This window comes from Chroicocephalus ridibundus, chromosome 1 (assembly GCF_963924245.1).
Source record: "Chroicocephalus ridibundus chromosome 1, bChrRid1.1, whole genome shotgun sequence".
Taxonomy (NCBI): domain Eukaryota; kingdom Metazoa; phylum Chordata; class Aves; order Charadriiformes; family Laridae; genus Chroicocephalus; species Chroicocephalus ridibundus.
Genome location: NC_086284.1, coordinates 116,887,304 through 116,914,523, shown reverse-complemented (window position 1 = coordinate 116,914,523; position 27,220 = coordinate 116,887,304). Strand labels below are relative to the sequence as shown.

The window sequence follows — 27,220 nt, the reverse complement described above, 5'->3', positions numbered from 1 at the left end:
TATAGCAAAGTGTATGCTGTATGTATATTGTACCCTTGCGGAAACTTCTGACTGCAAAAGTTAATGCTTAAGACTGAATCCATTTAGGTAGATAGACAAAATGCAACAGGAACAAATTACCAGAGTGCTGTTAAAAACGTATATAGCTACCTTAAAATCTGTATGCCCAAAACTTAATAAAAACTAAAATACAATATTAAACGTGCCTGCAGGAAATCTGATCTTTTTTTCAATGTATTGTGGTTGAATGTTTTGGAGAAATGCTTTCTATAAACAGGGAATCCTACTGGGGGCAGACAGAGCTATTTTAACCTTGTGTATTCATCTAACTGTTCTGGCCAAGGAGATGTGTGTGTGTTTCTGTGTGTATATATATATATATACAGAGAAGAGAGAGTACAAATTTAGAATTTTTGATTGAAGGCCACTTTTGATTTTTGACCACTATTAAATGTAAATGTAGGTAAACTTCAATTTTTTTGAAAAAGAACCGTGAAATAATTCCTCTTAAACCAAAGAAGAAGAAAACAAGAGCAAACAAGCGCAGTCATTCCCAGGCTCATAAGCTGGGATAACGCTAACAAGCCGTATGCATAGTCTTTTCCATGTGAGGAATGGTATCGAAAACCTTCAAGTGCGGGACTGCAGCGGGGGTGGCTTGCAGGCAAAAATGTGCGTACGGAGGTAGGCCGTGCTTATATTTGAGCAGGACTGGAGCCATTACAACCAGATCCTGATTTTCTGCATATTTTGCAAGTAGAGCGATGCACTTAATTGATGAAAAAAAAACACAAAAAACAAACCAAGACACAAAATATTGTGGATCAAAGGCGGGAAGGGGAAGAGAGGCTCCCCGGGCTAGCATCCCCGCCCCGGGATGCTGAGAAACGCATCCAACCTGCCACCTCCTATGGGACAAGTGGGTTCCTTCTTCTTCCCAGCTGAATTTCTGGGATGAATCCCTCTGGAAGTGAACCGCGTCCGACGCAGGTGACACTTGGCTCTTAGCGACTCCACGCTGCCTCGGCTTGGCCGAGCTTCCCACCGACGGAAACCCGCGGGACGGGCAGGGGTGGCGGCGCAGGTGCTGCGCGCCCGCGGAGCCGCCGCAGGAGGTTGAGGCGGGGAAGGGCGGGGGGATGTGGGGGTGTGGGGGGGGGCAGGCGGGGCGCGGTGCCGGTCTCCGCCCCCGCGGCCCCGCCGCTGCCGCCGCTGCCGCCGCCGGGGCGCCCCGCGCTGCCGCCGCCGCCGCGCTATAAGTGCGGGCGCGGGGCGCGGCGGCCGCTGAAGATGCGCTGGCAGCCGGGGCTGCGCGGCGCCCCGCCGCGGCCGCCCTGCGCGGAGGAGAGGGAAAAGACGAAGGAGGCGGCGGAGAAGAATAAGAAGAAGAAGGAGGAAGAGGAGGGAGACGAAGAAGGTGGTGGTGGCGGTGGTGGTGGCGGCGGTAGTGCGGGGCGGCCGCGGCCATGAGCTGCTCGGACGTGGCCATGCAGCAGCCCCCCGCCCCGGCGGCGTGCGGGGCACCCCGATATCTGGCCGGCGCCCCGCCCGCGCCCGCAGCGGGCTGCCCGCAGGTGAGCGGCGGAGGAGGGAAGGCTTGCGAGGGGGAAGACTTGGGGGGGGGTGAGGGGTTTTTTGGGGGGGTGAGGGTTTTTTGGGGGGAGCCCCCTCCTCCCCGCTTTAGCGGGCTGCATGGCGCATCGCTGGCTGGCCGGGGCGGAGACCTCCGCCCCGGCCAGCCAGCGATGCGCCATGCAGCCCCCGGCCTGATTTGGAGATGCGGGGAGCTGGTGAGGGTGCCCTAGAGCAGCGGAGCCTGGTAAGACCTATTTTTAAAAGAAAAACTATTTCCCCCCCCTCCCCCAAATTCTTCTATTTGGGGGGTGGGTGGTGGCTTCCTCGGCCGGAGTGGGGAAGAGGGAGAAAGTTATTTCTTGCCTTCTTCCCCCTCCGCCTTTTCTCTCCGCCGTCGCTCCTTACTTGACGAGTCTCCGCGCTCGCCCGCTTTGCCGGCGCGGAGCTGCGCCTTTTCCCTCCGCTGGTGCGGTGCGCGGCCGCGCACACGGGCGGAACCTCCGCCCGCCGGCGGGAGGGGACCCGCGCTGCTCCCCGCGGACGGGGCGTGCCGCCCCGCTCAGCCCCGCTCTCCTGGAAGATGGGCTCCGGCGAGTTTCCAGCTGAATTTGGTGATCAGATGTATTTAAAAAAAAAAAAAAAAAAAAGTGAATCAGGAAATTCTTATCAGGCTGACAGCATTTTTAGACTATGCAGTGCGTGGGTGAAGTGGGACTAATATTGACTTGGCCCTAATGTAGTCATCTGAGAATACATTTTTTGGTTGTTGCTGCATTCCATAAGGTTTTATCATTATTATCCATGAAGATTGTTTTCTCCGTACATGGGAAGTGACCCCTAATATCAACTTGCCTGGGAGACACGAATATGGGCTAAAACATTAAAATTCCTATCGCGTGTTATTGGGGTTTTTTTTCTTTATCGTTGGGAGAGAGAGTGCGTTTGCAGAAATGATACACCAGCAAACTTTTCCAGGTTGCTCATGTTGCTCACCGTAAACGTGGGCTCTGGAAAACTTGTGAGTTTTGTTTGTTGCAGCGTGCCTTCGATATTATTTCTTCTCTAATCTAGGTCACAGCTTGCAGAACCTTCCATCTATTCAGTAATTTTAGTTACGGACTTTGGATATCTGGAGCTCCGGTTGTTAGCCAGCGTGATTTGGAGGGAAAATAAATAAATAAACTGGAATAACTTGACTCTTTGACTGAGAGACCTAGAAGTAGAAAACTGCAATTGAAACTTTGGTCAACTCTCTGGCATTTAACTCTGTAGGTGATTGACTGTATTTCTCTTCTGGATCTGGAGAGTAGAACACAAAGTACATGAAAATCTATTAAACCATCATTAGCAGCTGTGTCACGCTCAAGTGCAGTTGCTTTGTATTTTTAAACAGAATTATGAAGTTTCTCCATCAGTTGAAAGCAGCACCATATATGAAACGTCACAGAGGCACCCTAATAAACACCAAAGCTTCTTGAAATTTCATTTTAAACAAACAGGATTATTGTGCGTTTTGCTATTTGGGAAAAGTGGAGATAGATAAGGCAAGAAATGTAGATAGCTCTGTTGAGCCAATACAGCTCATGAGCTGTGGCCAGCACAATATATCCCATTACCAACAAAAAACATTCTAAACCTCACTATCCTACATGTTATTGACAATTTGTTTTAGTTAATCGTGCTTTCACCAATTTTCCTGAAATATTTGGAGCTGGAGGGTCTTCACAAACTAGACAAATGTCAGACTGTAGAACCACGCTGTTGTCGCTGAACCAAGAATGTTGCACCCTCTCATTCTAGCAGCCGTGAACTTTAGGGCATTTTATGTATTTTCTGTGAATCTGATGCTTTTTAAATAAATAATTTTTTAAAAAGCAAACATAGAGTGAACTTCTCATGCATCTGTAGTTGTATTGGAAAGATTTATTGTTTGGGGTAACGTATGACATTTTGCAAGTCTCTGTTTCTTCAGAGTTGTCCTGTCAGGGACATTTAACTAACTGGTAAAGAGCAGAAGGAAGAAAGATGAAGAATCTGTTGCCAAGGGTTTTTTTTTTTTGTTTCTTCTTGCACATGTGTTCAACATGTAAAACACTCCTGTGCTCTTCGTGAGGATGATGACCATTTTAAAGAATGTTCTTCTTTGCCCGAATTAAAACTGTGGTTTAAAAATAACAGTGAGGGAGGATGAATTAGTGGGATATCTTAAAAATAAAGCTCTGCACTGAAGCTGATAAAGTGAAGCTCACTCTCAAAATACCCGAGGACCCCATTGAGGCATTTTTCAGTGTCGTTGTACTACTCTGTTGTCTTTCAGTACCCAGTAATATGGTTTGTTTCCCGAGAAAGAAAGCTTTTCTGTGCTGTGGTCCTGTTGGCTTTCCTTTCCTTCTCAGTGCAAGCAGACATAGGTGTGTTATGCTAACTAAAACTTGTGCATCTTCATAGGCAGTTATAATAAATCTGTCACAAACATGTAGTTGGTTATGCCAGCTTTCGGTATCAGTTCTGCATCCTTTAAAGAGCAGAGCAAGCTCCTTAGCTGCGGAGCTGCTGTCGCAGATGTACGGGCTCAAGTTCTGGGCCACGGTGTCTTTCTGGAGAGGCAACCTCATCGTATATCTATAGGTCGTGTGCTGCATATGTGGGTCAGGAGAACTGTCTCCAGCAAGCGGCTGGCATTGAGTCACTGCTCTGCACTGAAAGGGATTTGAATGGATGTCTCCTTTTTTTTTAATTTTTTTTAAATAACAAAATAGCAGATCTTGGATTGCTTTTAAATGATGGACTAGCATGCACCCGGGTTGTGCAGATGTGACTTTTTTTTTTTTTTTTTAGGGGCTGTTCCATTGTGTCTTTTTAAAGTCACCCCACTCTAAAGTTGTTTCTGCCTTTCTGTATCTGTAGCTTTCATTCCCTTAAAATCAGTGCAGAACTGATTTTGGCCTTGTACAGCAATGCAGAATTTCTGGAAGCTTAGCTTTCACCAGTCCGTAGCCAAGAAAGGACTTGCTGGTGAATTAATTTAGATGGGATTTTTTTCAAAAGCGCTTAATGGACCGAAGCCTGAATTCCTCCTGAATGTTAATGGCAGTGGAGGCTTAGCACCTTAGATCTTTGAGATTGCTGAAGTCCAGGGTGTTTGCTGGGGGGAAGTGAGTGGTGTATGGATACATACGTGCTCACGCGGTGCCAGAAGGAACTGATCAAAATGGGGTGTGGCCCTAATTCTTCAGATAAATCGGGGATTCCATATTCCCTTGCCAAAAGACAGAGTGAGCGTGCGCTGGTGTTACAATAAGAACGCGTCCCTGTGCACGGTAAGGAGCCGTGCCTGGGCGAGCGTAGAGCCCTACAAAATGGCAAAATTCAAACTCTCTTCATCATCTGCTTTCCTGGGGGGGAACTGTGCAGCTGTATTAGTGAGTTTTGGCTTTCCTGGGGGTTGGGTGAGGAATGGGTGTAACGGAGCTGCTCATTCGAAGAGACTCCGGGAAACACATAATCGGTGAAGAATCCCGTTGTGTTCTTGGCGCACGAGAAACGCTGTGACGGCTCGCCGTGCCCTGTCAGTCTAGGTGTAGCGAGCTGCAGAGCCGGGGCTAAGGTAGGATTCACCCTGGCTCGCTAACAGCTGATCTTAAGACCTTTGAAATGGGAAGTTACAGTAAATGGTAGTTTTGGAATTTCTCCACAGTATGCAGATGTAGCGAGCTAAGCCAACACCGTCCTTGCTAAATCAAGTCTTGCATAAAGAGTTGTGATATGCTCAAGTCAGCCTTGCTGCTGGCAGTGCTGTAGACAGACTTTTTCCAGATAAGGGCTTGTCTCCATTAGCAAATTAGGTCACTAACTCAACTCTTCCTTCCAAACTAACAACATTGCAGGCAAGGATGAGTCGCGTTTAACATTGTGTCGGCTGGCTGTCGCTAAACCGAATTCACGTACTCTGACTTAGTTTTTCAGTAAAGTTCTTTGTATCGCATGCTCACAGGTTTGAGGATGGGTTTATTATACCGCTGATACTGTGCGGCAGCCCGCAGTACCCAACACAACAGATAACAGCGAAAGATAGCTTCACTTTTGGTTTTTGTAGTTCAGATGCTTTATCGAGGCTTGTTCTGAAGCCTGGTGGTTGCCCTGCTACTGAATTCACTGGAAGCTGGATCGGGCCTATGTAATTCACCTTTAAAGGCTACTCTCACAATTAAAGGAGGTAAAACCTGGATTAGGTTTTGCCCTATGTGTGGGCTTTTGTTGGTTTGGTTTGTTTTCTTTAATCCCATGAGATACTGCTAATGTAAAAAAAAATGGCTTGCCTTACTTTGTTGTTCTGATTGAGACCAAATTCTATTTCATCTTCCTCTATCTACATAGAGGTAGAGCTTTAGACTTTAATGGTACACCTCTGTTTAGACGTACAGCAAAAGATGTATGCAATCCTTCTTTTCTCCATCAGCAGAGCACAGCAGGAGCTCCAGGCTCTACTGCTGCAAATCCAGCGGCTCACCTGGAAGCGAGCGTGTGGCTTTGCTCTCGGCTCGCTCATTTGCGAGGGGAGAAGTTAGCATTTCGTGTTTTCAGGGCATGCCGTAAATACCGCTTTTAGGCCCAACATTCCATGCTCTGATTGCTTGAAATTGTCTTCTTCCTTGAATACTTTCTGTGTTATCAATAGGAGCCTGCTTGGCAGACAGCTCCACAAATGGAGGACTGTCCGTGATTTGCCTCGAGTTTGTTGCTGACATTCCTTCTCAGAAGCTTATGTCAAATGACAGCCTTTTTCTCAGGATAGGGTCATATAGTGTTTCCTCAGTGTAGTTATTCTTTATTTTTGGTTCCTGTTCTTTCTCTCATAATGGAAAATCTGTAACAGGTGGCCACAGGCACACCAGACTTTCATGCCTGGGAACATAAAGGACCATATGCTGTATGATGGCACGTATGGAGATAATAAGTTGTAGGAATAGGCAACCAGCTTATATGTAAAATAAGAGCTGTCCTGAACTTTCGATTCAAACTTGGCTAAACTAAAACTTTCTCCGTTCTCAGCTGTGCTTGGTTGTTTTTCTGTTTTGCTGCCGAATAGCTGGTTTCAGCTGGAAGTGAGTTTTTTTTCAATTTGTGAAAAGGAATGTTCTGACATTTTTACCAGACACCCTGGGTGAGAGCCGGGACCCTTGAAGTCAGTTGGACATTTGCCATTGGCTTTAATGTGGCCAAAATTTTACTGCATGAGAACCACTTTGCTTGGTTCTGGATAGGATATGTCAGAAAATAACAAGCATCTTCAAGATGGGGTTTTTTGGTGAGATTTTGGACCACATGCTTTCTCGGTCTAAAAGCAGTCATTTGTCCTCCGGAAGACAGGGTGATGCTTATCCGGTATAAACCTTCTCTTTAATATTGCCGTATTAGCGGCGATTTGCTATTGGCTTTTTGTTTCCTTTTGTGAGACAATTTGCAGTAAGAATTTAAATTCTCCTTGGAAGAGCTTGGTTGTGAATAGATGAAGTAACAAAAATAATGTTGGTTTCAGCTGAATGCAGCCCATGCTGTAAAGCATTATTTACCCAGAGGTTGTACCGTTCATCCTTCAGCCACAAACTTGGGTCTGTTCTCCAAGCTGGCATCAGGTGCTATAGACACTGGATTTCCCTATTTCCCAGTACGCTAAACTGACTTTTAATTCTGTATTCTGGGTCTTGGCCAAGACGAGATTTTGTGTGTTTGTTTTGTTTTGGTTTTCAGAGGCTGCTTAATCTCAGTCTCTAGTTTTTAAGGAAGAGAGAGGTGGAATTCATGAATATATGAAAGAGTTGGGGATCTGAGCATAGGGAAGAAATAACATTATGTTTGGTCAGAAAATACTCTTTGTAAAGATCTTACAGATACTTCTGTCTGCTTAAATGTATTGCAGAACCGTTCGTATGAAAAAAGTACGAGTGAAACTTGGCTAGCTCAGATTAGTTGTCAGAAACCTAACCTGTTTTTTTTGTTGTTGTTTTGTTTTACTCCCTCCACCCCCCCTCCCATGACGGTGGGACAAATTCATTTAGCAGTTGATGATCTTGCATACTTTTCCACTCACACAAGTGCAGTCAGAAATGCTACGAGAAGATTACTGTTAAGGTCAGAACGAATAAGACAGAATTTGTGTGCAGGCAGGGTATTTTGTGGGAGTTAGGGGGAGAAAAAACATTATCAAAGGATGTATACAATGGAAAGGATGTATATACATCGCATACAAGGGAAACTTCTTGAGTCGCTTTATCTCACAGTAGTCTCTTACTTAGAGTCCGGTAACTACAGGCTGATAAATTCTTCCTGAAATACAAATTAAGTAGGTCTGTATCTGATCAGAGGCTTGATGCAGTTTTGAAAAATCTTTTAATTGAGAACTCTTACCCTTTGCAAAAAACTCACCACAAAACACAACTTTTCACTGTAAATAACTTCAGTCCGTACACAAGGCCTTGTATTTGTCCATCAGTACTACCATCTCTTTTTTTTACATAAAAAAAAAAATATTTTTTGGTGTTTTCAAAACCAACAAGTGCTCAGAATACCTTGTAATGACTGTCCATGGACTGGAGGGGAGGGAAGAGAGTTGAAATGGAAAATGAATTAGATTCTTAGGCTGTGGAAGGGGGAACATTCCTGCACCGAGAAGCAACTCTGGAGATAATTTTTAATTTCCTGAGCTCCAATCTCTATATAGGAACATTGAAAGACTTCCTTCCTGATAACCAAGTCAAGCCAGGGGCTGTATTAAATGACTTGTTTCTGTATATAATTGCGTGCTTGTGTATGTATTTGCATACTCACGGTATAAATACAAACAGTGTCCCTATAATAATAGAAGCTAACTTTTAATTGTATTCAAGGTGTGGCATTTACACAGCGCCTGAGATGTCGCAATATATCAATATCTATTCAGGCTTCTATAAAGGATCTCTTTCATACTTTGTCTCCACGTAAGAAACAAAACCCAACCAAAACCGAAAAAAGCACTCTCCCCAACCGCTTGTCTTGCAGTTTTAAGAGGAACTGGGTTATGGCGCACCTTTAAGATTGATCAAGTCACTGAGGTAGATGTGTTACAGATTTCTAATGCATATATCTCCTGTATGTGCAATATTGTTAAAACCATTTCTGTCTTACTAAGGTTTCATCATTCCGTAAGTACTTAGGCAAAGCCACGAAGCTCACCGAGTGGTATCTTAGTAAGCATTTGAGGAACAAATATGAGGAGAATTTTTCTGTGTATGTTCACAGAAGGCACAAAGCATTTACAAAAAAATATGGGTCACCCCAAGTTGTGCATTTGCAAAAATTAGTTTCAGAGCCTCAGACTATGTTTCCTTTTAGCAATTAATTTCTAGTAAAACTATTTTAATTTGCTGTTTCCATCTTTGGTTCTTTCTTTTTTTAAAGTGAATCCCACAGTTTTTCTTTATAAATTATAGGATTTTGGGATAAATCCGGATGTCTAAATAATATTATGCTAAGCAGAGCCATGGTATGTCTTGCTTTGTGATGCACAGATTTACTTGAATTCCAGACCATTGTCTAGATATCCCAAACTGTAAAATAAAATCACTTACCTCCCTCGTTGCAGTTGGTGTAACAGCATCAGAATTAAAGGTATTACTGAGCTGTTCTATGTTTACCAGTTAACCTACTGTAATGTCAGATACGTTGCTTAATTTCTATGAGTTTTTAGTATTATAGGTTTTGGTTCCACTTGTCAGTAGCTCTTTCTTACATTTAATTTTTTCGTAACCATTCATAATTAAGAATTAGCCCCGGAGTATCTATTTTGTATCATAATGGGAGAGTTTATATTGGCTTATATGATTTCAGAAAGCACAAAATGTAAATACATTGATGGTATAAAAGATTGTAAAATGGCTTTCAATTATTTCTAAATCGGACAAGCCCGTTTATTGTATAAATGGAACTTTATAGACTGTGTAGTAGTTTAACGTTTTCTTCAGAACAACTTTGGAAAAAGGGAAAAAAGCCGTAAACTTAAAGAGATTCTGATGGCGCTAAAGTGTTGCCAAGCAAACCGTAAAAGACAAGTCGAAATATAATTCTATAGAAAAGCTATGAAATACTTCTACATATGTGCCGTAGTTGTTTTTGGGGTTCCTGAAGTTGCTTGTGTGTAAAGTCAGCTGTGGAAATGGCTAGCTAAAAGCTATTATTCCTGCAGCTTGACTGTTGCGGGAAGATTTTTTTTCTGTGAAAACAGTTGTAAAGTGGAACATCTGAAAAATATGTTCCATGCAAAATGGATCTTCACACACATTTATTTTGACATTTAGGTTTGATTTGAGAGAGAGAGTGAAGATTCTGAAATAGCCATTCACAGATGGCTTGTGCGGGTTTTATTTTTTTGTATGCCTCTCTGTGTTTTTGGTTTGGGACGGATCTTTTTGCATGTGTTTGCAGACTTGTCAATCCCTCTCTTCCCACAGATCACATGTTTGGTTTTTTCTAACTGAATTTTTGTCCCTTTTTCCAGAAGCTGATGTTTAAAGAATAAAAAGAAAAAAGGAAAAGGGGGGAAAAAACCCCATGCCAACCCCCAAACAATAGAAAAACCACCCCAAATCAACCAAAGGACAAAAAAAAAAACCACCTCAACACCCCCTTACCCCCCAAAACCCTACTCGCCATCCTAAGCTGGTTATCCTATGATAAAAAATTTCCTGGCAGTGAGTGAGAATTTATGTATTTTGTGGACTTTTATAATATAGTGGGAAATTTTTCAGGAAGCACCAAATTCTCCCGTATTATGCCGTCAGCAACAAATAGATCTGGGGAGCCCAGAGGGCTGTGTGCTCTCAACTGGGGGTATGTGGCCGGCAAAACCTGCTGTGTGTTCAGTGCAGACGTTGGACTGGGGCTGGACTCGACCCCTGTAGCCTTTACTGGTGGGAATATCCTTTCCAGGTGGGAGCAAGGAGTGAATTATTAGAGTCTGCCTGTTTTATTTGGAAGGTATTGAGTGAAAGCCATTGCTGATAAGTTGTGGTTGTGAAACATGCCTGAGAAGCAAGTCCCTCTGTGCGTGAGGAATAAAAACTCTAAGTGACGCTGGTAATCTCTTCTTTGTGAAATGTTGGTGCAAAATATCCCTGTATTCCAACTGTAATTATGAAATAAATATTCAATGTATTGAGTTGTTTTTCTTTAAGGAAACCAGATGTTGAGCTTGCACTGAATGCCATCAGTGATACATCTCTTGTTTGTTTTGTTTTTAATCCCAGAAGAAGTTAGCTGTATACAACAAGATGCAGGATTCTCTGGAAGTGACCCTTCCCAGCAAGCAAGAGGAGGATGAGAAAGACCAGCCTGCTGAGATGGAGTACCTTAACTCTCGCTGCGTCCTTTTCACTTACTTCCAGGGAGACATTGGTTCAGTAGTGGATGAACACTTCTCAAGAGCTTTGAGCCAAGCCAGTAGCTTCAATCCAGAAACTGCCCTTACCAAGAGCAAGGCAGGGCTAAGTCCTCTGTGGAGAGGTAAGAGGAGCAGTAACTTGCTCTCTGTGGTGTGGCTTACTCAGTCTCTGACGCGGTAACGCGTATTGCATTGCAGCTGAAATGTTGCTTCTCTGTGGAGGTGGAAAAATCCCCCTCAAATTTGAAAGAACCGAGGAGCTTCTTGGGGTTGAGTGATATGAATTGTTGAAGGGGGAAAGTGGGGCCAAAGACATGAAGAAGCAGGCATCTCCCTCTCTTGCCATAGCCCATGGCTCTGCTGAGGCCTGGAAGGAACATGGCAGAGCTCACGTAGCTTCACAGACGTCTGCTGCAAGGTTGTAGGCTTATTTTTAAGCTCCAAGTGTGAAACTTGGCCTGTGAGGCAAGAGAAAAGCTGTTTGGGATGCTGGCCTTGGATGTGAGGAGACCCATGCAGCCTTCTCGGGTAACTTTGCCAGGTGATTAAGATTTGTCTACGGCTGCTTTCCAGGTGGGGAGGAGCCAGCAGAGGCTGGAACAGGCTCGGGTGCAAGCCCTGGACCACGTGGCTGCAGTCGTGTGGTGCGGTGCATTGCAGCCTGCCCACGGGCAGAGCTCACGGGAGAGATACGGCCATTGTTACTGGTTTCCCGTGTGTAAAATGGGGATGATGTTACTCTGCTTCTGAGCAGGGAGTAGACATGTGGTAGGTGCTGCAAGGTATTTGAATGGTCCCATAGCACTTAGGTCTCACAATGTGTATAAGTATCATCAACCTAATAAAGAGCAGATCTTGCCAAATACACTAGGTAGACCTTAGAGATAAGACTCCAAAAATGGTGACTGGAGAAAGGGTGCTAGTAAGTTGCTGTTTCCATTTTGTTGACTGTGCCAGTCTGGGTAGTTTTTCAGATTCACAGCTGCGTTATTTCTGATCATGTCCTTATGTGGACTGACAAAACAAGGTGAACTAGGTATCATGAGTAATGGCCTTGCATCAGGTTGAGTGAGAGAGATACCGTGAGGATCCTTGTAGGAGTGGTGGAGTTCATAATCAGTGACGTTGAGGTGAGAGTGTATTGGTGAAAGTCACAGATAATAGAGAGAGATGGGATTTTTGTAAACCACTGTGAAGAGAAAAATAGCACAGAAGGACTTGCTTTCCAGAAGGATGATGACAAATCCGAGGAAGTTTAACTAAAGGTCAGCAGAAGTGGCTAGGGAGCTAGAGGAATTTATGGCTTGAGCCGGGACCATTAATGTTAATGGGAAATTTTCCGTCGACTCGAATGAGAGCAGGATTGAACCTATGCTTACTAAAAAGGAGACTGGAGCATTTATAAATGGCCCAGACAGGCTATAAATGTTTTAGAGATGGGATCAAGGCGGTCCCCAGAGATCCCATGCCTGCAGCAAGCCCTCTTCATGAGCTTGGAGACATACCGTGGATGGGGTTGTGTGTCTTCTCTTTGGCCTCAGACATACCCTGCTGTTTTACCCTGGCTGTTTTACCCTGGCTCCCCCCGTGGTTACACAGCCCTCCCCAGAGGGTTCTGCAGGAGACAGGGTGTCCTGGCGTAATTGTTCTTCAGCCATGCTACCTCCTGACCTGGCGTGCTCCGTGCCATCGGCAGGGAATGGAGGTCTGCATGTCCTGAAAGTCTTCCGGGAATAAAGTAAGGGGATATGCCCTCTGCTGTCACTGCACCTGCTGAAGTGGTATGAAAATCCCTGGGGATGCTGCTGGGCAGGGCTGCGTGGTTCTGGGCTGTGGACGCTGAGAAAGCAGAGGGTATTTGCTTCTCCAGAGAAGAGAAGCTGATAAGAGTTTTATCAGGCCCAAATGAGTTTCTGAAACATGCTTGCTTGAAAAAAGCGGGGAAGGAGATATGATAACACCGTGGTCTTCTGGTTGACGTACAGTTGTCAAAGTTGTCAAAGATGCTCCAGTACAGCAAATGGGTATGGATTTCTCTCCCGTTGCCTAAAGAAGTTAAAATATCATTAGCTTGAAGATCTTTCATAAATAACCTTCATGGGTAGTTGGAATCTTTGTCGATAAACTACTCAAAGATAAATTTTAAAAAAATAAAAAAAAAAAAAGCTTTTGCATTTGCAACAGCTGTTTTGGAAGGTACAGATTTAAATTGAAAGTATGTGGGCATGAACTGACTACTCAGCTCCTCTACCTGAAAGGAGGGATTTGTAATGTTTTCTGCTTTTTTTTTCCTGTCATGTTTTTTTTTTTTTTTTTTAATGTCCTAATGGAAGAGCAAACTGTAATTTCATCATTAAGGTGATAACGTGGGGTTTTTTTGTTTTGAGGAGGGATTTTGCTTATGTATAGAAAATAGAACCTTGTTGTCCTGAAAAGAGCAAGTTTTCATCTTTTGTATGTTGAAAATACTGATCAGTTTAGTCTAAAATTAATTTCAAAACTGACTTTTTATATAATATGGTTCCCTATAACAAGGTCTGGTAATATGGAATTTGAATATTCAATTGTAGGTATAGCTACCTGAAACCTTCTGCAGGGGCTAATGAAATTAATGATACCTTGAAGCTAATGTTACCTTAATGGTATTTTTATCAACATATTTTTTGTAGCTGAAAGTGTTGGGTTGGTTTTTTTTTTTCTTTCTTGGATTTTGTGTTTGCTTTTTTTTTTTTCCTCCTGCCTTAACTGAGAAGTAATGTTGTACTACAGAAAATTCCATACATTGTCTTCTTCACAGCATGTGCGCTTTGGCATGTTTTCAGTGCATGTTGGCCAGCCACCATGAACATTTGCATTAGTCACCACTTCATGATATCTGAGATGTTGCTATCTCCCTGCCTCCCTGTACTTAGAATAGGAAATTGTGGTAACCGTAGTATCTTTCTTGGCAGACAATTTTTTTGTTAAATGCCTCCTTTCCACCTCCTGAAAGCCTGTGGAAGCTACTTGGATTTTTTTTTTTTTTTTTTTTCTTTCTCAAGGACAGTGCTGAAATGGCTGTTACTCCATTGCCATGTCCCATAGAGACTAGATATCTGACATGATGATATCTGTAAAGATAATTGGTTGTGCTTCCTGTCTTAAAGGTAGGAAGGAAAGGAGACCCTTCAAACACCATGGAAATGTGTGGTAGTTGCGGGTTATGGTTCAACACAGAGGTCGTTCTTGTTGATGGGGTTGCTGCACGCTTCACGTTTAGTAGCATCCTCTGTGAGCACTCAGGGTGGATGAAGTTTTCTTGCATGTTCGTATAACCTGGATGGACACTGTATCTCCAGTGACATGACTTGACCTTGACCACTAAGGATGGCCTCTACGCTCAGTGTTGTCTCAGTGGGGGCTGGTGCATGGCAGTTTCTGACAGTGGTAATGGCTGTGTGAAATGTGCACAGGTTTGAAAAATGGAGATGACCAAACATGTTTTCTGTGGCCTAGACCTTCTGCATGACTGGTAAAGCCAAGCTGGTATGCAATCTGGGATTAATTCATCTTGGCAAATCCAGTGGTTTAAAGTGCTCTCTCCTGGTATTAAAGTTGTCCTGCAGATACTTTGTGGTTTTCTGTGCTTTTTTGAAGTGAGATGGTTTGGATTTAGGGCTTTTCCACGCAGATAACGGCCAGATAGTTTCCAAAAATTCTCGATTACAGAGATTAATTTTCCAGAATACTGGCAATGCATTGTCAAGCTGTGCTTCTCCGTTAAGCAGTGAGGAAAACAACAGACTGGACATGAAAAAGCTTGGTTTTGCTTTTTTTTTTTTTTGTCAGCCCTGCTGCCAACGCTAAGCCATGTGCACTCTCTATCTCAGCCTAATCCTTCATTCCTAACACGGAACAATTTACAAACAAGGAACAATACCAATTTCGGAGGGATGCTGAGGCTTCTGGTATATTCTTGAAGCTTTCTCCAGTCTTCTAGCATGAATTACAATAGAAATATGTTGCTAAAAAAAGAAGCAACCTTTTGAAGAAAGCCGTGTTGGAGTACAGTTTGCTAGACAAACTTGCAGCCTCTGAAGCAGCTCAGCACAAAGACAAATTCTCTACGTTTGTGCATAGTGCATTTGCAAAGCTTGTTTCCAATATCGGAAGTTAATCAAGCTCAATAAACTGCCTAAATCAAAGCCAATTGACGCGTGGAAAAATTTCTGCGATTTTAAAACAGATACATGAGTGTCCTAGTCATGCAGTCAGAAAGCACTTTTACAGCTTTTGCTTGCAAAATATTTTTGTATAAGCAAAGTTCAGAGGCAGGAGCGTTTGAAGAATCTGTTCATTCTCAATGGTGTCTTCACCCAAGTCTCATTCCAGTTGCTTATTAAACAAAGCAAAACAAAAGGTAATTTTTAAAAAAAAATATAAATATTTTTGTAAATGTTATATGAGGAGCAGAGGATTTCTTGCCTCGTCAAATATTAAAGTTCCCTGGCTTTATTTCTCTGTAGGCTATTTTTATGACTATTCTTTCATCAGAGGTGAAGTCCTGTGTTTTTGTGTTTCCATCTTTGACCAAAAAAAACCCTATTTGAGCTGAGGCATATTGCATGAAGCAGTACTTTCAAACATGAGCTGGCAAGCGGATTGTGAGAATGGAGATGCCAATACTTTACTACACATCAAAAACACGAACTGCTCCTTCAAAAGAGGAATTTTTAGAATGTGATTTCATAATGTAAATGTATTGGAATCCATTGAAATAGAAGTTGAGCCCTAGAGGTAAGAAGCAGCGGGTCTTTTCTTTCTGGCAAAAGGTTCTTTGTTACGTGCGTGTTTCTGCTTGTGTGATCTGATTTTGGGTACAGGGCAGCATGATATATTCTACAAGGGACTAATGTAGGCACGTTAGATATAATCTTTACCCCATCAAAGCTTGCAGTTAGTTTGAGAAGATCTGGTATTCTTCCTTTAGGCAAACGTCTCCTATTCTGCGGTGTGACTTGGTTCTCTGTCCTCAGAAGCATTTACAGCCACAACAGCTGCCTTTCTAAATGATGTGTTCTGGTCCAGTCAGGAGTTAGCCGCTCCTCATAATTCCTGTACCAAGATCCTGAGAGAGCTGCAACTCTTCAGCATGGAGAAGTCTTCTCGGGGAGATCTTATCCATATGTGCAAATACCTGATGGGGGGGAATGAAGACGGGGGAGCCAGGGTCTCCTCAGCAATGATTGTTGAGAGGACAAAAGGCAATAGTCATTACAGCACAGGAAATTCCATCTGAATGCAAGAAAACACTTTATTATTATTTTTTTTAAATTATCGAGGGTGGCTAAACACTGGAACAGGTTGCCCAGAGAGGTTGTGGAGTTGGGATCTCAGTCAAAATCTGACTGGACGCAGTTCTGGTGACCCCACTTGAGCAGATGGATTGGACTAGATGATCTCAAGAGGTCCCCTCCCACCCCAGCTGTCCTCTAATCCTCAAGTGATTCTGTAATCACTGAGGAAGCTTGAGTTCAGTGTTAGAAATTTCAGAGTAGAAAATCATTGTGGGGTTTTTGTCATTAAATTTGTTGTTCATCTTCAGTCATACTTCATTTCTCTCCTCTCTACCAGAAAGCTCAACAATTTCAAGCCAAAGGAGCAGTTTCCCAACTTCATTTTGGACCAGCTCTTATCAGCCTCCCCCTCCACCATGCTTAAGTGGAGTACACCCTGATTTTCCCGTTACTGCACCAGGCACCTTTCCAACACCAGATCCCAGCAGCTGGCCAGGACACGGCCTTCATCAGACTGCCCCACCTCCTCCCCCTGCTGCATCTGAATCCTGGCATTATCCTTTAGCATCTCAGGTGAGCCCTTCGTATGCACACATGCATGACGTGTACATGCATCGCCATCACCCTCATCCACACATGCACCATCACCATCCCAGCTCGCACCGCGACCCCCGGTATGGGTCCCTGCTGATGCCTTCAGTCCGCGCAGCCAGGATTCCTGCTCCCCAGTGTGACGTGACAAAGACAGATCCCGCTGCTGTCACCAGCGCTACCTCAGCATGGGCTGGAGCCTTTCATGGAACGGTGGACATTGTGCCAAGTTTTGGGTTTGACACAGGTAAGATGGTTTGCTTGTGTCTGTGACTTGTTTTAACAGAAAGAATTCCAGCAAAGAAGTGGACTCCCTGCAGCCGAAGTAGGGATTGTTCTCAGAGCCTTCTCCAAATATATTTCCAGGTGGGAATCCCTCCTGAAATTGCTGTCAGGGCAGATGAGCTGCGAAACATCCAGCTCTCGCTGCCTTTTGCTGAGAGACCTTTGTCTGGTTTGGTCCCATTCAAGCCAAATGACTTGTGACATGATACGCGTTTTTTTGTTTTAAACCTTGTGGGAAATGGTTAATTAAACTTCCATGTGGAAGCTTCCAGCTTGTTCAGCTAGTTCTTGTGTGCATTCACCAAAATATAGCTCCAATGAGGACTGAACTAATAACTTGTCAGTACACGAGGATTGCATCTTACTCATCTAAATTGGAACAGATCAGCATTTCCTTCCTGTGTAGTATCCAGGTGTCACAGAGAGAGCAGAGATGCTGGTCGAGCTGTGCTCACCATCAAACTAAACTTCTTTCCGTAGGATCTAGGCAGAGGTCTGTGAATTAGATTTGTTTTACTGCAGGGTCCGTAGCCACAGGACAACCTCCATAAACTACATCTGCATCTGCAAGCTTTGACTGGCAGGCTCTCACCTCAGCGTTCGGAGCAGTCTGGCAGCCCTCACTGTTCATAGTTGCTTGCGATCAGGTGATGGGTGACTAACAGTTTCCAGCCCACCCATCCTGGAGCTCACAGGCACTACTGAGGTCTCCTCTTTCTGCTTGGTACTTTTGTGACCAGCAGCAATCCTTGCAGAGTAGTACTTCTTAAACACGTTATGTTATTTATTAAGGAAATACTAGGTTTGCATCTCTCTCCCTTTTTCCCTAAGGTATCTGTTTGTCTGTCCGCTTGATAGCTCTAGCTAACTGATTCAATGTGTTAGAAGCACTTCCTTGCTTTGATCGGTGTGCAGGGGAACAAAGAGTTGGTTGAGAAGAAAAATGCTGTTTCTCAAATATGAAATAATATGACCCCAAAACCTGATTATAACCGAGCTAACCTAACACGAATCTCTTTCTGTTCCCTTAATAGCAACTGGGAACCAATAATATCTTCTAAAGACCATGCCATTTCCTGCCTCAAGAAATTAAGAAAAAGCGTAATAGGGTTCTTAACACTGGACGATTTTATATCTATTAATATTTCCAGCCATGCCAATGATAGAAAAAGAATTACATTTTGTGCTTTTGGGTGTAAGATGATAATCTGACAAGAGTGAGATCTCAAGTTTTGCCTTTCTGACAAACCCCGTAATGGGAGTGAGCTGCCTTCTCTGAAGTGTGAGCAAATTGTCACTGCCACAGGTAGAGGGGACAAGTCCCCTGGTCTGGCAGTAGCCCCAGCAGTCCAGCTCCAGAGCTCTGGTATTTGACTTACCTTTCGAGGATGGAGACAAGAACTGCATAAGGGGTTGTTAGTCAGGAGAAGCCACTGCCTGGCTTATATCTAAGTCCAGCCTGGACTGTGAGTTGTTTCAGTGCTGGACAAGTTGGTTTGTTTACTGCTACTTTGTTGGTAGTAGTATGTCCAATAAACCGGGTGCTTTTCCTCCTTTCTGTCAGAGCACAGTACCTCAAAAAGGACTGTGGGGCCTTGCAGGACTGATATAGCCTTGGCTTGGTGCTGCCGGCTCCTTGTGAGAATCCCTATGGAAGGGTACACTCGGATGCTAATTTTGTCAGGGTCCTGATGTGGCAGTGCTTCACGGCGGCTTGCATGTCTTGTAGTTGTGTACTCAGTGTGGGAGGTAGTGGAGAAAGCCTGAACTGTTAATTTCTGGCCCACGCCTCACGTGTGGATTTTAGTCCGTGAGTTCCTGTGGCGGAAGAGAAAGAAGGTGTGACTGGTTTGTGGGAACAGGGTCTCAGCAAACCTATGTCTCACTTGTTTGTGACTATTCAAAATGGCCTCGCACTGAAACACAGCAGTAAAACCGTATCAGGCAGCCCCAGTTTGGCACATAAGGCTTTGGAAACAAGGGAGCAAGCCACGAAACACAGCAGGTAATGGTAGGCTGTGACATTACAATGATTTACTCTCTTACTTTGTACGCTCCTGTCTCCTGCGCTCCCCAAGCAGAGGCCTGCTGGGAAGGTTCTGAGCTCCCTTTGCAGCTTTGCCTGCAGCTTGTAGATTTGAGACAAATGCTTTGGTGACAGGCATTCCAGGCGTGATCACAGCGAAAAGAGGGAGCTTAACTGCCCCAGTGTTTTGCCTGCATGTCAAACGGTGCCATCCCAGGGAAGGTGTGTTGCGCTGCCGGGGAGAGGAGGGGGCTGCTGAGGCACCACACTGAGTCGCATCCAGCACTCACCAGCACAGGTGAAGCTTTTCTTGCTCCATGTTCACTCCAGGGGAGGATTATACTGGGTAAGTCTCCATGTCTCACAGGAATTTATTACATTCAACTCTAATATGAGACGGCAATCTCAACAGAGAGGCTTAAACCTGAAGGGCCTGGAAGAGTGCAGAATAGAAGTGGTTTCTGCAGAGTAGGGTAAGGCCATAGTGGCAAGGAAACTTCAGTTCTGGGAGTCATTGCTCATATGGCCCTGGAAAGTAAAAGATATCAGCCTGTGGAGCTGTCAATATATCGGATTCCGTGAGCTTAGATAATTTATGTAAAAAAGCTCATTTGGTAAATACCTAGACATTGCTTTTCAGAGCCCTTTAGATACAAAAATTATTACCCCTGCCTTACTGCGGGTCACATTTCTTGTGCTAGTGTCACATGCGATTATAGAAACATTTGCAAAATTCCTCATGCTGAATTATATGGAATGATAGTGTCGGGATCGGGGCAGGCTGGCTGTAATTTTATCCTCTTCCAGCTACATTGTTACATCTCTGCCATACTAAGCCAAATATTTGATCTCATGAATGGATGATGCTGAATCACTTCAAAGGTTAAGAGGGGGTTCACCTTGTGTGCATGGTATAGTTTGGGTATCAGCGTATCACTGTTCCTAGACCTAACTAAGTATCGATCTGTCTTGCACATCTGTTTGAATTTACATGGTCCTGTTTTAGAAGATGAAGAGGGATTTAGCTACCTGATTCCCATTAAATGTGGCTTAATCCTCACATTGTATGCTGCAAATTAACCCTTTTAGAAGCATCTTTATTGGTACAAGTGGGATTAAAAAGAATGCTAATCTACATCAAAATCTATTAAAACCTGTTATGTTTGTGGCTGCCGGTATGCGCTGTCTTTCCAAAGCTGAAGAGTCCAAGCTATAATGCTTAATATAAAAGCATGTTTTATGTCAAGCATTGATATAAACGCATTGATATAAGCGCAACGTTTGTGCTTTGGGCCACAGTTCCCTGCCCCAATGATGTCAAGCAAAACAAGGTCAGCCTCTGAGAGCATTGGCTGAGGTTCATGGCATATGTACAGGGAGCATTGCTGCGGCCGTAATCCCGCAGTGCCAGCTGGGGATGAGTCCTCCTGTATACGTTAAGGATGTACAAACCGAGTGGAGCACTTAAGACCAGGGGGATGGGGAGGGGAATTGCTGTCTTGCAGTGGAGCTGATGGTTTTGGTCCTCGGCGTTTTCCCTGGGAGCAGGGCGGGAGGCTGCCCTGCACACCGGCTGCTTCAGGTGGTCAGTCGGATCCGTCTGCACTGGCAGCTGCCAGGTCTGCGGGCAGCCCCGCGGGGAGGCGAGCAGAGCAACTTGCCCTCCTACTGCAGAGCCTAGGAGGATATCCTGTCCTGCTGTTGGACAGATGTGCTGGAGGAGGCTTCCCGTAGCCCCAGCACACTAAAAGCAGAGCAGGATTGTGGCATATCTGGGGGCTGTAAATCTATCTTAAAATTGAGGTGCACATCCTTTATGATGCAAAGTTACGTACTTTAGAGTTAGGTGAATTAATCAACATCCTCTAGTCCTGGCTAACTATGGAAAGCCTGCTTTTGGAAATGCCTGTAGATCAGTGTGTCGTGTTGAATATGGAATTTGAGTGGTCAGTGTACAGGGTTGCCTCCGTTCACACACACCCCACGAGTTTGTCGCAACTCATTAAGTTTGTTCAGATATTCCCACAGAACCTGCATTCTACTTCTGCGGCAATTAGCTAGAATGTTGGTATCTGAGAGATGGGGAGTTGTGCTGGTGTGGCAATACTGACTCATGCAACACAAGCAAGGATGTCTTTTTGCTAAGAGGAAAATGTTTCAGCAAGCTCCAAGCGAAAGCTTTTGGTTATTAGAGGGTTGCACGTGGATGGCATATTAGGGCTGCAGATAACCTTGCCATGAAAGAGATGGGAATATAATGAGTAAAAGGCATGAAGAGTGTTCCACATTCAGTTCTGTAACTAAGGCAACTTCGGTTTTTTGGATTGTTTTCCATGGCTGTTCAGACTTAATAACTATACCTTAAACCTCTTTGTTACAGTTATTTCTGTTTGTTGCAAATACACCTAACTAGGAGGGTGTCTGTTCAGCTGGTTATTCTCCTCCTACCTGTTGCTACTATTAGGTGGACATACTCTTAGGGGTGTGTGTCATTTTTTTTAAGCTCCTAGGAGCCATATAACCTGTTTCTCTTTTCAGCAGCTTCCATTGCCTCTGGTGGCCTTTAGTGATCCATTGGTGAAATTAAATTAATTCCTTATGCTCTGAAAGGTTTCTGATGACTGACTCCTTTTCATTATTTTTTTTTCTTTTTTTTCTTATTTGTTTAAAAAAACCCTGTAACAGTAGGGGAAAAATAACACAAAATTGTCATCGCTAACTTTGAGGGAGCTTTGAAGGAAACTAGCAGCAGTTTATGATGACTCTGCCTGTGAATGATGCTGCCAGGAAAACAAGTAACTCTTAAGCAACAAGGAGATATCCTCATTGAGTAAAGAGTCTCTGAACATTTTTTTGTAGGCGTGTTAGTTAAGAGTTATCCCCGTTTTTTCCAGTCTAAAGAAATAGGTGCAAGTGCATGTGAAACAGAGCAGAAAGCCATTGAACAGGATTTGGCATGCTATACCCATGTACTCTGCTTTCCCTATCTGTTCACTGGTGGACACTCAAGTGTTTGGACACGGCTTGGGAATCCTCACATGGATAGAGCCATATGCTGTCATCTTTGATGTGACTGTTAATTGCTCTGTAGCTCAGCTCTGAAACGATGCTGATCATCATTAAAGATTAACTGTTTATACTCTTAAAACAAGGAGATGGTGGTCAGATCTGAACCCATCACACCTATTAGGCTTTCTGAAAACATATAGGTCTTCCTTTGTGTTTCACCATGTGATCAGATATGGAAATGAGAGATCCATGCTTAGCACATGGATCCGTCAGTTTTCACAGGTTGCTGAACAAATGAATGTGGCGCTTCAATGGTTGCAACATCACGGAAGTCCGGAGTTGCACCTACTTACTTTAGCGGTGAAACTGGCCCTAAACTCTTAGCAGATCAGGTAGTTGATGCATTGGTCTTGGTAGACTATGTATCAGGGCAATATATAATCTGTCACAGAGCACAGCGTTGTTGTCTTTATAGCAATGATGATTTATAGTGGGAAGTGCACATTCATTTAACGAAATGTGATTTGCTTGGCTCAAAACGTCAAGGAGCAGGTTTTAAATCAGCGAGTCCTAAGTGCCTTAGTACCTCTTAAAATATGTGCCTGCACCTCTCTCCTTTCTACTTTCCCTATAAATGAGCAAGAATGTATCTTCTTTGGGAAGTTTCATCCTCACCTCCCCCTCTATTGTCTGGATTTTTGGTATACGCCCTGTTGGGTGTAAATCTAGCGAAGATTGAATCCCTCTGGAGCAGAGAAATCCCAGATTATAACACAGGTTCCAAGTCTGTAATGCTAAAGCCACAACATAGCACCACATTTATTAGATAGTCCTCACTTTTTATAAAGGAAAATGTTAGGGGAACTCATAACAAATGCAAGCTGAAAATCATTAATTTTTCCCATGTGGAAGCACTAGACGTTCTTGGCTAAAAATCTGACACTCTGTAGGTGAAATTATTTGGGTTTTTTTACTTGCTGCAGGAACATTTTCCCACTCTCCTCCATAAGGTGAAATGCCATAGAAACTGTGAGATCCTAGAGTGTCACAGGCCTTTTCCAAAAGAGGTAGGGTCTGTGGCTGGCCCCTATCAGGAAAAATTATTCTTTTGCATACTCTATTGTCTGTATAGACCTTGGTGGAGGATTTTATCACGCCATGCTGTGCTCCAAATGAGGCTAAAACAAGGAAGCGCACACAAGATTTTATCAGCATTCCTGAATTGCTTGAGCCAGTCTAAAACTTAAATGTGATTTAAGCTTAGCCCCTGAACTGTAAATTTGGGAGCACTAGCAATGTTACTAGCAAGTCCACAAGGATGGTAAGTTGTGGTTTTGTTTTTTTTGAGGTTTTATTTTTTTGTTCTGTTTTTGTTTGGTTGGTTTTTAATCAAAAATGTTTATTCTTACTTCAGTTGCTTGGGGAGGGGGAGGAAAAAGCTGTATCAAATTTTGATTTTTTTTTTTTTTTTTTTTTTTTTTCCTTTTCTGAAATGTAGGTCTACAGCATCAGGACAAGAGCAAGGAAACTTCTTGGTTCTGAAGTTCAGCTAAATTAAGACCAGCTAGAGCTGGAGTAAGCGCAGCTGGGCGGGCGATATAACAGTTGTTGACTCCTCCTGCGTGGGGCAAAGGACACACATGAAGATGAAGAGCCAACCATTCTGGTTTTGCTATTGAGCCTTTTGTTTGTAAGGCCGTTTATGGGTCCCACAGTGTTGGAAAAAAAAAAAACCAAACGACCTAACTTTTCTTTCTTTCCTCATCTGAGCCTGCTGCAGCTGGGCAACCTAACTCCTTTCTGCTCCTTTAACAGTGTTTTGTTTTGTTCAGCTTGATATTTTTATGAACAGTCTCAATTGTCAGGAAAAAGACTCTCCCTTGACTACAGTGCGCCTCCTTTCAGGAATACAGTATTTTGTAGCTCTTTGTGCATCTATTTTTGTAGAAATACAGAAAGTTTGGGTTAAGGATTGATGGGCTATTTTAGGATGACATATTTTTTTAAAAAAAATTGTAAAATTGTTAAGTTCTGTTTAAAGAACTTGCTCTCAGAGAAGCACTGGCAAAAAATGTATAAAATGCTATTTTTAGATGTCTGTGATGTGTTTGTGCATTTTGGTTTTTTGTTTTGTTACCTCAAATGTCTATCTATCCTTTCTTTTTAAAGATCTAAACCTTCCTCGTTTCCACATTACTAGATTGTGATGTTCTTGTCCTTCTGTTCTAGCTTAAGCAAGTATAATTCGCACCTAAAGTTTCAGCCAAATATTTTTTTCTGCTGGTGTTAGATTGTAGTAAGGATGTTTTTTATTTTCTTGCTTCTAAAGGTGGCTTTGTGCTGTGCTGGTTGTCAAAAACTTGCAAATGCCTTTAGCGTGGAGCAAAGCCTGGGGTTACAGGAACTGCATTTCCAACCCATCCATTCTTTCAAAATGGACCAAATACTCTTACGGATTTAAATCGGATGTGAATTTGGGCCTCATCCATGATGTATTGAAGCTGTTGAACGCAGTCCCCTATGGGTTATGTTTCAGGCCCTCATAGTGCTTATAAATATCAGTATACTCTTATTTTAACTCATGAGGCAGGACTTTCAGCTAAGCCATTTCAAGGGTGCTGACTTATAACATCAATCTTCAGGAAAGAAATGTCAGTTTTATAAAAATGTGTGACTTGTGGAAACAAAATGTTTTCAACTGGCCTCATCTGTCTCTTGAGCACCTCAAGGAAAGTGCTGAAATTTTTAACTTCTGTTGACTTCAAAATCTGTTTGTCTAACCTAAGATTTGCTGTGGGCCTTACAAGATCCCAGCTGCAGTCCTGAATTTCGTAAGAAGTTGCACGTGCTCAATGTGCACAAATTCAGGCTTGGCTGCTGTCTGGCTAAGAATCTGAACTTGGAAACGATGTGGCCTTGTCTAGCTACAGTGCTCTGCAAGGTCTTTGGAAAACCCCATTTCTGGCCGTGGTCTTGGGTCTGACTTGCATAATAAGGACTTTAGTTGAAGCCAAGGTGAGCACGTTGCAGTCCTGAATCAGGGCTGCAAGATTACCCTTGAGAGTGCCACTCCAGCAATGGGCTGGAGCTGGGTCAGCCCCCATGCCCAACCCTAGTGACTCCAGTCTGAGTTGTCAGCATGTGCTCAGGTGGGGCTGAGCGCAGGATCGGGGCCTGAGTTGACAGATCCTAGCTGTTGCTTGGAGATGTTGCCTTTCCGCTCTGTGCACTCAGGGTCCCTCTGTAATACTCCCCAAGGCTCATATAACCTATTACATTTCTGTTGCCACTGTTATCAGACATCCCTATCTGAAAGACAAACCAGCTAAATGGAAACCAAGACATAAACACATGGCTGAGATACGAAACAGTTTAATTTTAAGGCAACGAGCGCTGTAAATGTAGGTTTGTCAGGTGGAGACCACATGGATCTGTGAGTGAAAGGGGAGGGGGGGTGTTGGGATGTGCATGCCACTCCAAGGTTCAGGCCTTCCTCCCTGCCCTGCTGCTTCTCTCCAGGCTTTTTGAACTTGATCCTACGAGGTGTTGAGCGTTCTCCCTTGCCACGTGAGAGGGCTTGACATGCTGGCACTGGAGGCATTAGGATTAAGTCACAATTTGGCAAGACCCTTAAGTGTATACCTTGCTGATTTGAAGTTTGAGACAGGATAAAAGTGCTGAATGGACTATGCTTAAATATCACTTTAAAATAGTAGGATTGTAGTTTCTGTGTTGGGATGCTGACTTAAATGTGGTGGGGGTTTTTCCTCACTTTTATAGTCCATCGGCATTTCTTTCTCTTAATAAATTTCACTCTCATGCCAGTTCTATATATTACTGCTGCTCTGGTGGAGCTAGCTCCTCAATTTGTCAATGAATTCATAATGCAATGGGAAAACTACATGGAAGGGAACACAGTAATAGCTGCCACAGTTCACTTTCGTATCAGGACAGTATAGTTTCAGGAAATAGCTCAAGAATAAGAGTTTCGACTTAGGAATTCTGACAGTATTAGAAATACTGGGAGGAAAAAAAATCCAAACTTTTTTTTTTTTTTAATTTTTTTCTGGACTTGGCAAAGCTGGAAGGCAAAGAGGCTATGTATCCTCTTTGAACTTCAGGGCTGGAGAGTTTAGGTGGTAGGGGGAATAAAAGAAAAGGCAAATTTCTTTTCGAGGTGTAGTGTGTTTGACTTCCTGATATAAAGTCTAGCAAGAGCAGTCAGTCCTTTGCCTTCCTCTTTGCAAGTTCAGATGATGAGGGACCTCCTCCTGTTCCCTGTAAATGTCAAAGCAGAACGGGACAGGAAAAAACAGGCCCACAGTTTGCACTGGAATCCCTTTCCGGATTGTTTTATTGAGTTGATGGGTAGTGGGGATGAATACGTGGTGAAGCTGTTGCCTCTTCCACCTCAAGGACTACTGTTATGTGCCCACTTTCCACTGCTGAACCTGTAAGTGTGCTGAAGGAGCTTCTGTTTCTCTGCAGCTTCTGGGAGACAAGTGCCAATAAAAACCTGCTATTGTCTGTAGCCATTCATGCACTCGTCAATCGACTTTGAAAGTCAAATAAACTAAATTTTTTCCTCAGTCACTAACCATCCCCTGTACTAACAAGCAAGTTGAAAGTAAAAGCACACGTGCATAGCAGTAGCCCTACTTCTACGTTCTACAATTTGAAGGATGGAAAAGCAAAAATCCTTCCCTGTGACATTTTAAGTCAAATTCAGCAGATTTACTTTTCTCTCTCTCTCTCTCTCTCTCTCATATACACGCACACTTATACACACGCGCAAATGTGCTTATGAGAAGCAGATGCTGTGATGGTTTTGTTCTTGAAAGAGGAGGGGAGCGCTCGCTCACAGCGTTGCAGTGTCGGTGAATTGATGGCAGTGAGAAAGAAGCAGAAATGTTAAAACTGCTCATGTTTCCACAGATAGGAAAAAAAAGCCCTTAAAATCAGGTCACAGACAAGTCATGTGTCTTAATGCATTACTAAAGGAGTTGTTTCATTCTTTTTGTGAGTTCTGATGCTGTCCCAAGA

At 43.5% G+C, this 27,220-nt stretch overlaps 1 protein-coding gene across 2 annotated transcripts; it reads left to right on the top strand.

The window, feature by feature from the left end:
• The first annotated feature begins 1,273 nt into the window (after positions 1 to 1,273).
• VGLL3 (vestigial like family member 3) lies at positions 1,274 to 26,708 on the top strand. Of its 2 annotated transcripts, none has more exons than XM_063347871.1 (4): positions 1,274 to 1,574; positions 10,860 to 11,112; positions 16,604 to 17,104; positions 23,676 to 26,708. In XM_063347871.1, the coding sequence occupies exons 1-4, from the start codon at positions 1,467 to 1,469 to the stop codon at positions 23,717 to 23,719; spliced, it is 906 nt and encodes a 301-aa protein (XP_063203941.1). In that variant the 5' UTR covers positions 1,274 to 1,466; the 3' UTR covers positions 23,720 to 26,708. The 2 variants fall into 2 exon arrangements, with proteins under 2 accessions (XP_063203941.1, XP_063203932.1); XM_063347862.1 differs by having other exon boundaries at positions 1,275 to 1,574; positions 10,857 to 11,112.
• The last annotated feature ends 512 nt before the right edge of the window (positions 26,709 to 27,220 follow it).